The sequence below is a fragment of the Neopsephotus bourkii genome, unplaced genomic scaffold, assembly GCF_033783945.1.
Source record: "Neopsephotus bourkii isolate Nb327-2 ecotype Australia unplaced genomic scaffold, CSIRO-AGI_Nbou_v1 NB_5, whole genome shotgun sequence".
NCBI lineage: Eukaryota > Metazoa > Chordata > Aves > Psittaciformes > Psittacidae > Neopsephotus > Neopsephotus bourkii.
The window spans coordinates 915,004-930,114 of record NW_026900522.1 but is presented as its reverse complement, the minus strand read 5'-3'; the positions used below and the strand labels follow the sequence as shown (position 1 = coordinate 930,114).

The window sequence follows — 15,111 nt, the reverse complement described above, 5'->3', positions numbered from 1 at the left end:
ATCATGAAGGTCCTTCCATTTTGGGAAACCTCAAATATGCGAGAGCAGTCTACACTGGATTATGTTGACATTAAAAGGTCTTCTCTTCGAGCCTGTTTTAATTCCCTCCTTTGTAAGGTATGCTTGGAGTTAATCTGGATGAGCAATTGGTCCTTCGTGCCCAATGTAACTGATGCTTTTGCAGAGACAAGTGTGGATCAGTTGAAGTGATTGTTTCAAATATCTCTTGCTACAGTAGTATGAAGGTGGTTTTCCTCTCTCAGGCTTCCCTGTCATCCAGCTGGGTTTGTTTTGTCACTGATGTTGTAGGTGGCTATTTTAAACCAGTGAATAATGGGAAAGGTAATTCTCTGGGACCATTGGCCTAGCTCCTTAAGCATCCTTAATTTTCTGTGAGCATCCTTACAGGGCTTGCAGAAAATCACCTCTTGGCTCCTGAGAGTCAGTGGAGAAAACTGCTCCATGCAGCCATCTTGGAGGAGACCAACATTTAAAATCTTACCCATAATACTAGAAGATGGAGATGGGGACCTTCTACAGGCAGTTGCTTTCACTGACCTTATGTCTTAGAGAAAGGGCACTTCAAAATTGCAAGTTCACTTGGTCTACTTCAGTCTTGTTATGAGCTCTCTGTTAGTCACCACAGGCCAAAGTTTAGTTCTTGGGTTTTGGTTGGGTTTTGTTTGGTTGATCCTGAAGGAGACGAAGGAGAGCTTTTAACTTGCCCAGACTAGGCTTGGATTAGTTTAAACTGGAAAAATCTCTGTTAAAGTAGTTGAAACAAACCCATTTCATATAGTTGAAATAACAGTGCTTATTATCCACCTCTCCAAGTGTTTTCAACCAGGAACTGAGCAAAACCATGAGTTTTCATTGCTGAACGTTTGTGGGTGGCTGCATTGGTCCTTTGCACAAGTAGTTGAGTGCTTTTTTTCTGTGTGTCCTCCACAAGGGGCTTAGCAGGAGCCATTCTTGGCTGAGCTACTCCAACTGTTCTGAGATAACGGGTCCTCATATCAGGAAAGGAGATTGCCAGAGCTGGACAGCTTTAGGGGGCTGGAGATCCAGAATCTGGGTTTTGTTCTTGGAATACAGAGTGGGAGTTAACCTTGGTTGAGCTGTCAGTTGTGTGGCTCTGGAGGTAAGAAGAAAGGATGTAGTTGTTCAAGTCATGCAACCTTATTCCTTAAGAGAGGGGATAAGAAAAGATGACAAGATAAGGTAGGATGATAAATTGATAAGCCCACTTGGGAGAGACCAGATTGGTGGATTCAGGATGGAAGCTATATTAAAAAACATTTTATATATATATATATATATATATATATAAAGTTCTGCTTTATAAACCACAAGAAAAACAGAGCAGTAATGATCAATGTGCCTTGAGGAAACAGCATGTCACCAATATATAGGTGTTTAGTTAGGAATTTGAATGCATTTATTCCTGTTTCTAATCATACTAATAATACAGTTGGAAATAATAATTGCCATTGCTGTAAGAAAAAAATTGCTTATGATTTAATATGCTAAAAGACAGTTCAGATCACCAGGGGCTGCACTGTCCTCCCAGTTAGGGGAGGTTGCTTACATGAAGAATATTGAACTCCCTGTTTCCTTGTGCCAGGCACTTGGTGAGCAGTGTGACTAGCTGAGTATTGTGTTATACATTATTGTGTCATGTGATAACAGCACCGTATTTTCCTGTCATTTCCATAACTTTTCCTGGCTGAAGTGATACACAAGCAAGCCTTGGTAGTAATCACATTGTCCCGTTCAGCTTCCAAAGGAGAGAAGTGGACCTCATCCAGAAACTTTCCAGCAGGCTACAGTAAGCGTAACTCTCTGTGAGCCATTATCAAGTATTTTCCATCCCCACAAAAATGACATTGATTAAAGTAATGGGATTTGTCTCAGAAATAGTGTCATTCCATTGAGGGATTTTTGTATAATGATACTGCATGACAGTAATCATTTTGCAAACTATCCCAGGTATGTATTGGGGTTCTTCTGTTAATTCCTATGGATATGTTGCTGTCTCTGTTTCCTGTTCTTGGGTAGCTGACCATGGCTCTGGAGGTGCAGTGTTTCAGAAGGAGAGTCTGCATGCTCACAAGGGTTATTTAAATTGATGAGCTCAGGTTTTGCTGGTGTTACTCTGCAATGCTTGAATCCAGTGTGAGCTTTGAATGCCTGGCCATGGTGGGTTCAGGGGATGTGCTGCAGCCTGGTTCATGTCCAAATCGGAGTGAGTCTGAGATAAATATACTCAGTTAAACTCAGGACAGGCTTCAGTATGAGGAATTGAAAGGTTTCCTCTGTGTCAAGGGCAGGGTTAATCAAAATCAATTGGAACTCAGTCATTTACCAAGGGAGCTTAATAGAAAATACTAACATTATGAAAGCCTCTGACAAACCCCACTGCAAAGAGCATCCCTGACTTCAGCCCTGTGAATGTGCTGGGCCTGGTCTTGAGGGCCGTGAAGGGGCTGTGCAATCTTCCACTCTTGGTTAATGCCTTTATTTTAAAGCTTTGGAGGAGCATAGAAAGCCAGAGCAATGTTTGGGAAACTCTCTGCCATGTGGTCGTGATGAAAGGGAGCATATGTGCTTTTGCTTTTAGTCTGAGGTAGGAGATGCAAATCTAAATCATTTCCTTCCTTTGCCACGTTTTCTGTATCTCTTCTTCATGACTAGGAGTCTGTTACTAAATAATAAGCTTCAGGACACCTTACTTATGTCCTCTTGCAAGGATGCTGTTGCACATTGGTTTATTGGAAGCAGGAATTTCTTTCTGTGATGGATTTGCAGGAGCACCAACATTTTGAGCCCTCTAGTAAAAAAAACCTGACCTTTCTTTGGGAGACTTTCTCCAGGGAAACTGAAACTGGAGTTATTTTATTAGCATCAGCCTGCAGGGTCTGAAACCTGTAAGAGTAACAGAGATGTTGAGATAGAAGCACTACAACCTCTTGAGGCTATTTGAAAGGCGTGGTTGAAATGTCTTAGCCAAAGTCCTGAAATGCGTTTTCATTCTGAAGTTAGGAACAGCACACAGTGTCATTAGAACCCTGTAGTTTGCATAGAAACTTTTTTTATTGTTGCTAGGATTTAGGTTTGACCTTTGGCTGAGTCACCACAAATTCGGTTTCTGAAATCCTGTGTCAAGCAGTGGTTTTGCCAAACTTGTGGAGAAGTAGAACGTGTTCTCATCAACTACAGTGTAAATAGGAGCTGTAATGGGAGACATCCTAAAAGAATCCAGCACCAGGCAGGAGTGTGAAGGACAGTTTGCTTGGATCTTTCTGACTCTACGGATGTGTTTTATTCATGTCCACTGTAATGTTGAATACCTCAACTTCTGGGCTTCTTTGAGCCCCACGGAACTCTCAGCCAAGTAACCCAAAGAGGAGATAGGTAGCTACTACCTAGAGCATCTTTCTGGCCTTGCTTCCTGTCCGATAGCTGTCAATTTTGCTCTAAAAAATCCACCAACTTTTCTCTGCTTTTCCCCACAGTCCTTCTTTTTCATGCTGAGGAAATGCGTGTTTTAGGAAGTCCGGGCATCCCTTCCCTTTGGTGCTAACATCAGGGCTTGGGGAACTAACGCAGCCTGTCCCAGAGCTTCCTCCTTGTTTTTCCCAGGAGGTTCTGTGTGCCTCTCCTTGTGGCAGACCTTCCTGCAAGGGGAGTGGAGCCGGCCTGGAGCAGGGAGCAACATCCATCCCGAATGCGTGTGACCCCGTCCTTGGCCCGGCCGCGGTGCCTGGCGCCAGCCGGCCGCCTGCCTCCTGCCAAGCTGGACCCACGAGCGTTTTCATTTCTGACAAAGGGCAACTGTTCCAGGAGTTGTTGTCTTGCTCGGTGCTCCTAATCCCTTGGAATAACTGCTGTGACAAGCATAGTAACCATCTGCAGGAAGGCAGATCCGTTAGGGCCTTGTGAGTGCAGTGATCTCGGTGCCCTCCTGAGCCCATCCTCTCTTCAGGTTTTTATTCCCTTTACAACTTTTCAAAAGCAAGACAGGGAGCTGGAGGCTCAAGTTCTGGCCAAGTCACGAGGAGTCCCCAAGGTGCATTTGAAGATACTGCTTTTAACTCTTTGAGGAGTATTTAGTCCTCTTTAGCTGTTTATTTATATTTTAAAGCAGACATTAAGCCTCACAAGTCCATCTTACCCATACTGAGCCTTCAGAGAATCTATACCTCATTTTGCTCAACATTCCCAGGCCTAGAGAGATTGGGCTTGCACAGCTTAAAAGCCAAATGGTAGAGAGGAGGTGTTTGTCAGCTCACGCCTGTGCAAACTGAGCACTAAACACAGGGGCTGAAATCAGATCGGAGGCAGGAGCCGGGGCTGGGCATTAGTTACTTTTCACCTTCACTAGACACTGTTCTGTGGTTCCCCTTCTATTTTCTGAAGCAAGCTGTTGCCGTATCAAGTGCACTGGGATGTAGCGCAGGCTTTAGCCAGGCTTTTTTGTATTTTGGGGGCCTGTCCACCTGTGGATTTATGTCCTCATGGATCTGCAGCAGTGCAAATAGATGTGCTGCACTGATGATTTACTTGTTCTTATTGCCTTATGTCCTCATGGATCTGCAGCAGTGCAAATAGATGTGCTGCACTGATGATTTACTTGTTCTTATTGCCACACTCAGCTCTACATCAGAGAATTCCCATTTTATATCAATACAGAGAGACTGTGTTCTAGATTTGTATTATTATTTTTTTTTTGAGCTGCTTTCTTGGCATGGAAATCCCTTGGTAACTTGATTTATAGTGAAAAACTGTTCAGTTTCTCTTAAAGCTAGGTCATGCTGCTTAAAGGAAAACTGCATCATTTACATGTGATAAATCAGTTAAACGGGCAAAATCTGTGTGAAAGTGTCTGTTAGACTTATCATTGGGTTATTTGACCATTTCCCTGGGTATTTGAGAAAAGGTAAGCATTAGCTGTGACTCCAGTACAAGACAGGTAGAATCATCAGTGCATCACAGAAATGAAGCTGACCTCCAGCACATGACGTTCTGTGGGTGATGGTGATGGTCCATCTAGATCCCAACCCCTGGAGCTCGCTGCTCCACAGCACAGCTGTAGAGGGCAGACCTGAAGAGGGGCATTTCCTAGCTCCCGCCTTCCCAAGCTCCAAGCACCCATCCTGCAGCTGCAGGAACAATGGCACAGATCTGCTTTCATGCTACAGCTGGGGAGAAACAGGCTTCTTGTGTAACAAGGAAATAATGAATTCAGATTTGCTTTCTCTTCTGGTGTAGGGTAAGAAAAGCAAAGTTTTATGGGCAGAAAAACAGACAGAGGGAGGAGTGGGGATGAGTTTAATGGCTTCATTTTAATAAATCACATCAGCATTTGAATCCTTTAACTCTCTGAGAGCCTCAACATGAAATTTTGCTTTGAAGCAAGAAATGGAAAGGGTTTCTCAGAAGAATCCAACCTTACATTTCACTCTCCCAATAAGGCCTCTCTGCCTTTTTTCCCTGCCTTTTGGAACAAGGTTCCTCTCTCAGTGGTTGTGCTTCTTCCTGCCCAGCTGGCAGGAGGTCAGCAGGAAATGCCCCTTTGCCGGTGCCTCTTGGCTGATGCTTCTCACCTACCTTCTTCCAGCAAAAGAAGAACTATTTTTATGGTGCTGATAAAATAGGATGGTTGAGCAAGCAGATAGTGACTGATTCATGCAGTTTCCGGCATAATCAGCCTACGGAGTCTGGAGGTCATGTTGCTTTTCTTTTTCTCTCTCTTCTCTCTCTTTTCCTTTCCCTTTCTTTCTCTCGCCTTCTTTTCCCTTTCCTTTCTTTCTTTTCCTTCTCTTTCTTCTTTCCCTCATTTTACTGCCTTATTTTCATTTGTTGCTTTTTACTAAGCAAATTCCATGGAGATCCCACCACTCAGTGCAGCAGTTTATTAGGCACAGACACCCCCAGGTGTGTGAACAGTGCTAGCGAAGGGCTGTCACCTCTGCTCCTTGGGCTGCTGTGTCTTGTCACATCCGTGCTGTGTTGTAGTGCTAACAGTAGGTTTCCTGAACTATTCGTAAGGGATGTGGAGGGGGTACCATAGGGAGTGGCAAATGAGAAATCTCAAGCCAGGCAGGTTATAGAGCAGGAAAGACCAGAGCAGGCAGAGCAGTGGTGAGAGGAGCTGCTGAGCAAGGCTTCCATCGAGCAGCTCAAGGCTTCAGGACATGCAGCTGCTCGGAGCCCCAAAGTGCTAAACCAAAGGGGCGCAGAGAAGCTGAAGTGCAGCAGATGAAGCCATTTGAACCGGGGCTGCTCCAGTCACTTGACCTTTGGACCTGACCTTGTTGCCCTCACAAAATCCATGTTCCAAATAAAGCCTCTCAGAGGTCTTGGTTGGGTGCAGCCTCGCAGCCGGCAGCACCCTCAGCTGCTGGTTGGCACACGGCTGCCTTTATCAGCACGGAATCACCCATAAAGTGTTTATTTAAAGCTCTGTAAGCTTTGTGTGTTTGGTCAAATACTTCACCTGTGGCCTGGCTGTTAGGCCAGCCCCTGGATAAGCAAGTGGTGACTTGATCAAATGCCCAAGAGAAGTGTTCAGAGTCCATGGGATGAGTTTGATAGAATCTCCCTTGTACACAGGGTGGTCAGAAGGACCTGTGTGCTGTCATATTGGTGTGCACTGCACTGGGAGCTGTCTTTAATGCTGTTAATGCTACTTGGAAGTGGGAAAAGTCAGGCTTTTGGCTTACTTTACAACCCAAGAAGTACAAATCAGCTACTGAATTAATGAAAACCTGACAAATTGCATGGCATTGAGATGAAAAGTATTGAAAATACTTGTGCATTTCCTACTAATTCAGCAATAGCATTGCTGCATTTAAATGAGTAATTGGGACAGCTCAAAACAGCCATTGAACTCTTCTGTCTTATGCATCTGGGGCATTGGTTTGCTCCTTCCTAGTTGTCCAGGATTTGTGGCTTCAGTAGGAGCAATGTTTGCCTGAGAATGTTAATTCAGGTGTTTGGTAAAGAGACACTTGAACAGGCAGGGTTTGTTTTCATACACTGCAAACAACCTGGGGTTTATCCATGGAAATGATTGGCTGTTTATTTGGTTTTGAGTAAATTAAATTATTGCTTAAAATGTTTTTGGGTTTTGTTTTTAAAGTGCAGTTTTCCATTAAGAGCAAATCCTTTCTAAAGTCCCCTGGATTCACACAGAATGTGCCTGTGTTGTAGAAACCCAGTGGGAAGGGAGGCAGTTGCTGAGAGCATGGCAGTGTAGAGCAGCAGAAGCTATGGGGAGATGGGGCTCTTCAGTCTCTTGGTTCTCCATGTTACCGGATCCTGCTCGAAGCCCGATGTATTCTGTGCCAAGTAGAAAGAAGTGTGTGAGTGATTAGAATGACTCTACTATATGAGACACATTGAATTTTACACTGCAGCTGGAGAAATGTAGATGCAAATTGAAGCTGTGGGCAAGTGTATGTCATTTTTGATTGAACATTTTCCCCTCACCCCTGCACCTCCCCACCCCAACCAAATCCTTCGTGGAGTCCGATTGTTGCTGTAGCTTTTGTGAACCCCTCTCTTCTAATGTTTAATCAAGTGCTGAAAAGAGACATTTACAGACTATTTAAAATGTGGAAAAATTGCTTCCCAATATTTTTGACAGAGAGAGACTGAGAACACACAGCATTGAATCATCAGGAAAATTGAAGATTTCCCCTGAACAGCATTGGGATTTTACAGCAGAGGACTTGAAAGACCTTGGAGAAATTGGACGAGGAGCTTATGGTTCTGTCAACAAAATGGTCCACAAACCAAGTGGGCAAATTATGGCAGTTAAAGTAGGTGATGCCCATACTTACATTTGTACTTCAGTCCATTAGGGATGAAATGTGATGGAGAATTAATGTTCTTCCATCTTGCACCCATCTACTGCTCTTTTTCTATTTATTTCCAGTGTAAAGGCTGCTATTTGCTGAAAATACGTTGTATAATGGGCATATTGTCAAGTGATTTGTGAAGCTCTCATAATTGCTTGTGCCCTTTTGAAAATGTCTATCAGGAACTTGCTGTTTTGAGGGGATCACATGTTTCTGGAGACTGATAATGGGGCATGGGCCTTTCACCTCTGGGTCACTGGTTCAGAAACAGCCTAGGTTGATGCTAGGTACAGGTTGACAACTAATAGCTCCGTGGTGGCCTTTGGGATATAAGGTAGAGACTTAAAATTCACTTTTTATGTAAGTACGTGCCATGGCATAGCTTCACCAGGAGGAGCTGCAATGGAGTGGGCATCTTCTAGGGAGTGTTCTGCTCTTGCTGATATACGATGGAGTGTCTTTGCTTTGCGCTTTCCATGCTTGGACCTGCTATGGAGATGGCAAGTGTAGCAGTGTTCTGGACTGCCCATTTTCTACCTTGTGCTCCCCAAAATCTCCCCTTGAAACCAGGAGCAATGTTGTAACCTCATTTCTCAGGTGGAATCCTTGGCATGCTGCATAGTGGTGCTCACTGGGCATCTTGGAGGAGCTGCTTGTCCCTCAAGCTCAGCAAGATGGGCAGCAGCCATTCTCCCTTCCTTCTCTCTTGTCCTTTCCTTTGCTTGCTGCTGGCTGGTAGCTAATAACATAAATCTTAACTCTGTGGATGATACCAACTGTGTTTCCATGAAAGAGTGGGTTATGTAGGAGTCCATGTTGCTCTATTTTCCAACCCTCTGTCTTCTTCGGAGTCTTCCCTGTTCTGACCTGGAAACGTTCTGCTGGTCTCACGTGCCAGGTAGACTTGTCTGAGCCCTAGCTCCAGCTGCTGTGAATATGATTTATACTTGTTTCTAGTGTGTCACATTACTGGAGTAATCGCCACCCTTTGACTTTCTCCAGTACATACGGACTTCCTCACAGCAGTGGGCTCACTGGCCAGGTCTCTGAGCATTTTGGATCACCATGCAGTGGTGTTTCAACCTAATTTTGAATCCCTAAAAGTCTCCAGTGGAGCTAGCGGCTGTCTGCAGCTAAATGCTTGTTTTTCTTAGTTGCCTTTGGTGCAACTTGGAGCTTGCAGCTCACAGGTTGAAAACTGCTGGTGAAAAGATGTCTGGGTACCCCCAGCTTCTCAAGCCCAGGGTGTGGGACCTGGTTGTCTGTAGTTTTGCTACAATAATCATGATAGCCATGGGTAGGAAAAAGACATGTATACAGCTGGGTGGCTTGGTTCAAAGCTCTGCAGCATGTACCACTTTGGGGAGAAGAGCGCTCTGCTGGCTTAGCTAACATCATCAAGGAGGAGATGCATCTGCTAGCACAGACACTATGCTGTCCCGGACTCTGTTTGCAGAAGGGATGATCAGCATCATGGGATAATCTGGTCAGTATGGAGGGTCTGTGATGTGGGTAGGGCTCTCATCTGGGAGGCAGAAGGCACCACTGCTGTGTTCTTGAAGTGTACAATTGGAGGTGACATTGCACAGCATGTTGAGCTGGGTTTCCTAAGGAAAGAGAGGTTGCCTGAGCCTCATGGGGGTGGTGAACCTGGGGGTCCACTTGTGAACAGATAAAATCCAAGAGGTTTACAGTGTTGGAACTTTGAAATGCCAAAGCTGTGGGCTGGGCTGGTGCCACTCTGAGCCTTGGGCAGGCATGGTGAAGCCTGCAGGAGACGGAAGTTTAGAGTCCAGAATGTCAGTGGCAAAGGACTGTTCTGTTTGTCCCAGTGGGGATAAAACGTGAAGCTCATCAAAGGGAGACCTGTGAGTGGAACAGCAAGTGAGTCCCAGTGCAGCAGCAGCTGTTCCACAGCGTGGATGCTTCAGTTACTTGAGGTGAGGTTTCAGGCCATGGCTGAGCTTGGGCTAGCGATTAGTTCGTTTCTGAACTGCAAAGTCTTTTCTTTCTCAGGTTGCTGTTGCTTTGGGGGCAGCTGAGGTTGCTCATAAATCTCCCTGCTCCTGCTCTGTCTAAATCTGCCCTGTGGACCATCCGTGTTCGGGGCTGTCACCTCCTGCTCACTCTGTGTCCCCTAAGCCTGTGGTGTCCTGCCAACTTGCAGAGCTGTTGCTGTCTGAAGCCACAGCTCCCAGCCTGGCTTCTGGGGAGCCAGCTATTCTCCATGGCCTCTCCTTGCTCTACAGGCAGGAACTGAACTTGTTTTCTTCTCATTAAGCATAATGCACTTCTGTTGGGAAGGTTTAGAAGTGGAGTAGTGCTTTGAGAAGAAAACATGTCAGTCTAGTGATTTGAGGTCTTTAGTATGATCTCAGTAACACCTGATGCAGTTCCATGGTGTACCACCATGTTGTGTGCAAGGCATCAGGAATGCTGCCCTGCAATTAACTGGACTGGGGAGCCAGTGCCTCTGATTATTTGTTGGTGCAGCTGTCCCTCTCCTGTGCTCCCCCAGGAGCAGCATCACTACAGCAGGCAAGTCATTCATGGAAGGACATCCAGCAGTACAGAATAGCTTCATGGAGGCCACAAGCCAAAAGTTGTTTGCTGTTCTGCACTGATGACTGAAACAGAGATGGCACCAGAAACTGCTGATAAGATGCAGAGAAAATGGTACAGGGGTCTCCCCCAGCTCCTGCTCCATCTTCTCCATCCTGCTTCTTGGAAGTGCCAAGTCCTGTTTGGAGTTACCATGCCCAGGAACAGGCTGCATCCCTTGTGGCTTGTCAGACCCTTCTGCTGTGGGCAGATTCAAATCTTCCTTGTTTTACGAGTGTGCAGTGTGAAATCCATGGAGTCGTAGAATGGTTTGGGTTGAAGGGATCTTAAGGCTCCTCCAGCTCCAACCCCTGCCACGGGCAGGGACCTCTTCCACTAGAGCACTCCAAGCCCCTGTGTCCAACCTGGCCTTGAGCACTGCCAGGGATGGGGCAGCCACAGCTTCTCTGGGCACCCTGTGCCAGCGCCTCAGCACCCTCACAGGGAAGAGCTTCTGCCTAAGAGCTCAGCTCAGTCTCCCCTTGGGCAGGTTCAAGCCATTCCCCTTGGCCTGTCCCTCCATCCCTTGTCCCAAGCCCCTCTCCAGGCTTCCTGCAGCCCCTTTAGGCACTGGAGCTGCTCTAAGGTCTCCCCTTCAGGAGCCTTCTCTTCTCCAGGCTGCCCCAGCCCAGCTCTCTCAGCCTGGCTCCAGAGCAGAGCTGCTCCAGCCCTTGCAGCATCTCCATGGCCTCCTCTGGCTTTTCTCCAACCGCTCCATGTCCCTCTTCTGTTGTTGCCCCAAAGCTGGACCAGGACTGCGGGGGGATTTCCCCAGAGTGCAGCAGAGGGGCAGGATCCCCTCCCTCAACCTGCCTTTGCACAAGGAGCAATCTTTGGTTCCCTGAAGCATGATTTAGCTCAGCCTTCTGCTTTCCCTCTCCTGTGGCCCTGATACGCAGGGCACCAGCTCCTGCTACCAGAACAGAGCCCTTTTGCTGTGTGCTTCCAGTCAGTAGTTGTTACCACTGCAGGAGAAAAACTCCCAGGTGCTGAATATCATTCAGGATAATATATGTAACATAAATAACCTGACATCTGCAGGTGGAGGCACCACTTTCACTTTTTCCTTTCATGTTTTGGCCTTACCGGCCAACTGATGGATCCTGGCACCCTGCAGAGTGTGTCTGGCTGCTCACAGGGGCAGGGCTGCTGTGCGAGTCAAACCTTTCAGCTGTTCTCCATCCCAGCAGCAAAGGAGAATGGGCAAAGGAGGAGGATGAGTTTTGTTGTGTCACTGGCATGAAACCACTGCAGCAAAGCTTCATCTGGTGGAGCATTTTTGAGGAGAGGTTCAGCTGATGAGATCTTGTCCTGCTTCTCCCTGCCTCTTTTGTCCTGCTTCTGCCTCTCTTTCAGCCTTTGTCATGCTGTACCTCTCTTGAGTGTCTATTTAAATAACAAAAATACATTATGTGCCTCTGTAGGAGCAAGCTGGGGTGGCTGCAGGAGCAGCTTGTGAGGCTGCTGGCTGCAGCAGGTTGGTGTCAGAGGCACAGTTAGTCTCTGGAGTGATGCTTTTGTATCCCGCACCCTTTTTGCCATAGAGAGCCTCTTCCTGGAGCTATCGGGAAGCAGGGGAAAGGCTAAAGGAAAGAGGAAGCCAACTCAGGATTTATATTCATACCTCTTTTTTGCCCCTGAACTGTTATATTGAGTTTTGTAATTCTTCCTAGAAGACAGTCCTCTTACTCATTAGGCCCCTTCCTCTCTCAGATCTTCCTAGAGATACAAAGCCCCTGCTTGCTGTCAGTCAGCTTGCATTGTGGTCTTCCTCTCACTGCAAAACCCCTCTTGATTCTCTTGAGGGTTTATTGGTATGAGGTCAAGACTCTTCCAGTTGCGGAAGGGAACAGCCCAGTGTTGTCCAGCACGAGCTCTGTATCTGTAAACCCACAACTGCAGGGCCAGTTTGTACATCAGCTCCTCACTGCCTTGGCACGTTTCTCTTCTGGGCACCTCCTTGAAGAAGTCCCTGCTCTGGCTGGCATTTGCCTGCAGCACAAGTACCAGCTTTCTGTAATATTGCTGGGTCCAACTTCCAGTTCCATCCAGTGTCCTTTTGCTTGGCTTCTGGTTTCTTCTTTTCCTCTGTAGTCTGCTTTTGCCCAGTCTATGGTAGTTTATAAGTTGACTTGTGAATGATGTCCTTAGCTGCTTCACTCTGCGGGGAGACCTGGTCCCTTCTCAGGATCTGCTCCTATGCTGTCACTCCTGGGTTTATTCCAAAGGCTCTTTGCAGTTCTTCCAGCCCCCTTTTGCATTTGCCCTCCAGTATCGGCACCTCTTCTTGTCCCAGCTGCTCCAGGGGTTTGTGCATCTTGTTTCGTGAGGCTACCAACAGATCTCATTGCTCTGATGTGTCTTGGGCACATCAGAGGAATGAGAAGCTTCGTTTTATTGTGGTGAAATTGTTTTCTTGGGAAGCTCACCCAGCAGCTGGGGGGTTTCTTTCTGTGCTGAGCTTTCCCTCTGGCACTGGGGATAGTTCACACACACGCACAAAGTAACTTTGAAAGATCTTTGACATACTTGGTTTTTCCATAAAAGCAGAAATGAATAAAAACCCCAAACTGGAACAAAAACTGGGGAGTGAGCAGGACTTTTACTTGAACACTGCATGTAATACCAAGTGAGGGTTTTATTAGCCAGGATACTTAAAAAGGGCTCTTGAAGGCCAGGAAAGCTTCTTGTTTGAAGAGTCCACAAGCTAAATAAGTATTTAAAGCAGGGCAGGAGCTTGAGCATGGCAGTGTTGTCCTGACCACCTCCTGCTCTGCTCCCCATCAGCCCCCAGGGCCAGGCAGCCCCTTCCTGCCCTGCAGCAGGGATGCCTCTGACATTTGGGCTTCAGCATTGGCAGCTTCTGCCAGTTTCTCTTCAACCAGTTCAGCTGTCTGGAACATACACCATCGAGAGACAAACAGACTGCTTTGTGTGTTGGTTGACCTTCAGGCTTCTTGTAATGGCCTCATGGAAACATCTTGCACCTCCTTTCCATTCATTTGCAGTCAGGAATAGGACATCAGGCCAGCTGGGGAGAGGATGTTTTTGTCCACAGTCCTTGTGTTTGGTTTTTCCTGAACCCAAAAGTTGTAGTGATTTTCTGCCATATACCAGAATTTTCTGTATCTTCTAATGTGTCCCTGTATCTTCTAATATGAGTTCCTAGGTGTCCCTGCCCATGGCAGGTTGGATCTAGATGATCTTTAAGGTCCCTTCCAATCCAGACTATTCCATGATTCCATGAATTGTATAAATCAGCCTAGCTGATTTAGTACTGCTCTGCAGTATTGGAGTCTAGTATCCAATTCCAGCCAGTGTCCTTAGATATCATTGCTGGTTTCTTGTTTTCTGCTTAGACTAGCAGTATTTTTGACTAGACTGCAGGTGGGCTTCCACTTCTGCTCCGAGCTCGTCCTAAGAAAACCAGCAGCAGTTCAGGATCATCTGGGAATGATCAGGGAAGCTGGCCAAGGCACTGCTTAAATATCCATAAAATTCAAGCCTCTGAGGTGCCCACAAAAGATCCCCATTCTTCCTGGAGAAGCCGGTAAGCTGTGGAGCCATTCCTTGTTCAGAGCACAGTGCGTCTTTCATGTAATTTTGCTTTGTAGTCAGTGCTTCCTCTCTCTTTCATCCATAGCTTTAAACCAGATGTTATGTCTTCAGCTTTCACAGGTTTTATCTGGTGGCAGTCTCACAGCTGGGGTAGGTTGCTAAGTATCAGATACCCCTGTGATCAGGCATTTTAACATCTGTTCATATATCCATAATCTCTCCATCCTTACCTGGGTGCTTGGTGGCCCATAAAAGCCCACCAAAATGACACCTCAGTGTATGTAGCTCAGTCAAGGGGCAAATTCCATTGTCCTTCTGATTTCCCACCTGACTTCTGAAGTCTTGGGGCTTTTTGCAAGCTGGCTTGATTGCAAATCATCATTTCCATTCATCACCCTTTCCCAAGTTGTCTCCTTCTGGTTTACTGAGCAGAACTTTGTTTCACTCATCTGGCTGGGTAGCTGATTGAGAGTTGGGGAACCAGTGCTCCAAGCCTTGCTGGTAGCCCACTGGGGAGGCAGTGAATGAGTAAGGGCTAAAAGGAAATGGGGAGAGAGCAAGAACCCTTACTAGAAGAGAAGGTGGAGACCTGACATACTTCTGTCAGTAGGAAATGTGTTTTGGAGCAGTATATAAATATTTTCACCCTCAGCAGCAAGTGGGTAAAACCCCAGCTTCCTGCTGGTTTGGTGTCCACAGTCCCAGCCATCCCCTGGGAGCACTGTTCAGGGCTGGGCTGTGCTTCCTGCTGAGGACACATGTGAGCCCTGTGCACAGGACGGAGTTGCCCTGTCTTGGAGTCATAGAATTACAGAATGGTTTGGGTTGGAAGGGACCTCCAAAGCTCATCTGGTCCAAGCCCACTGCAGTGAGCAGGGACATCTTCAACTAGATGAGGTTGCCCGGAACCGCTTGAGTCTTGCAACTCAAGGAGCTGGTTTTTAGTTTGGTGTTTATACCGTTTTCCTTTTCTTTCTTTTTCTTTTCCTTTTGTTTTTAACTTGTCCCTACCCACTGCACCTGAATCTTTCTGTGTGTACCTGGGCTGGATGATGTGGCTTCTGTTTTGGGTCTGGTTTCTGCAATC

At 46.5% G+C, this 15,111-nt stretch overlaps 1 protein-coding gene across 1 annotated transcript in view; it reads left to right on the top strand.

The window, feature by feature from the left end:
• MAP2K4 (mitogen-activated protein kinase kinase 4) overlaps positions 1-15,111 on the top strand; it is a 76,033-nt gene that overhangs the window by 35,006 nt on the left and 25,916 nt on the right. The window contains exon 3 of the mRNA XM_061365285.1: positions 7,652-7,826. Within this exon, the coding sequence (XP_061221269.1) occupies positions 7,652-7,826 (175 nt within the window). The remainder of the gene's footprint in view (positions 1-7,651; positions 7,827-15,111) is intronic.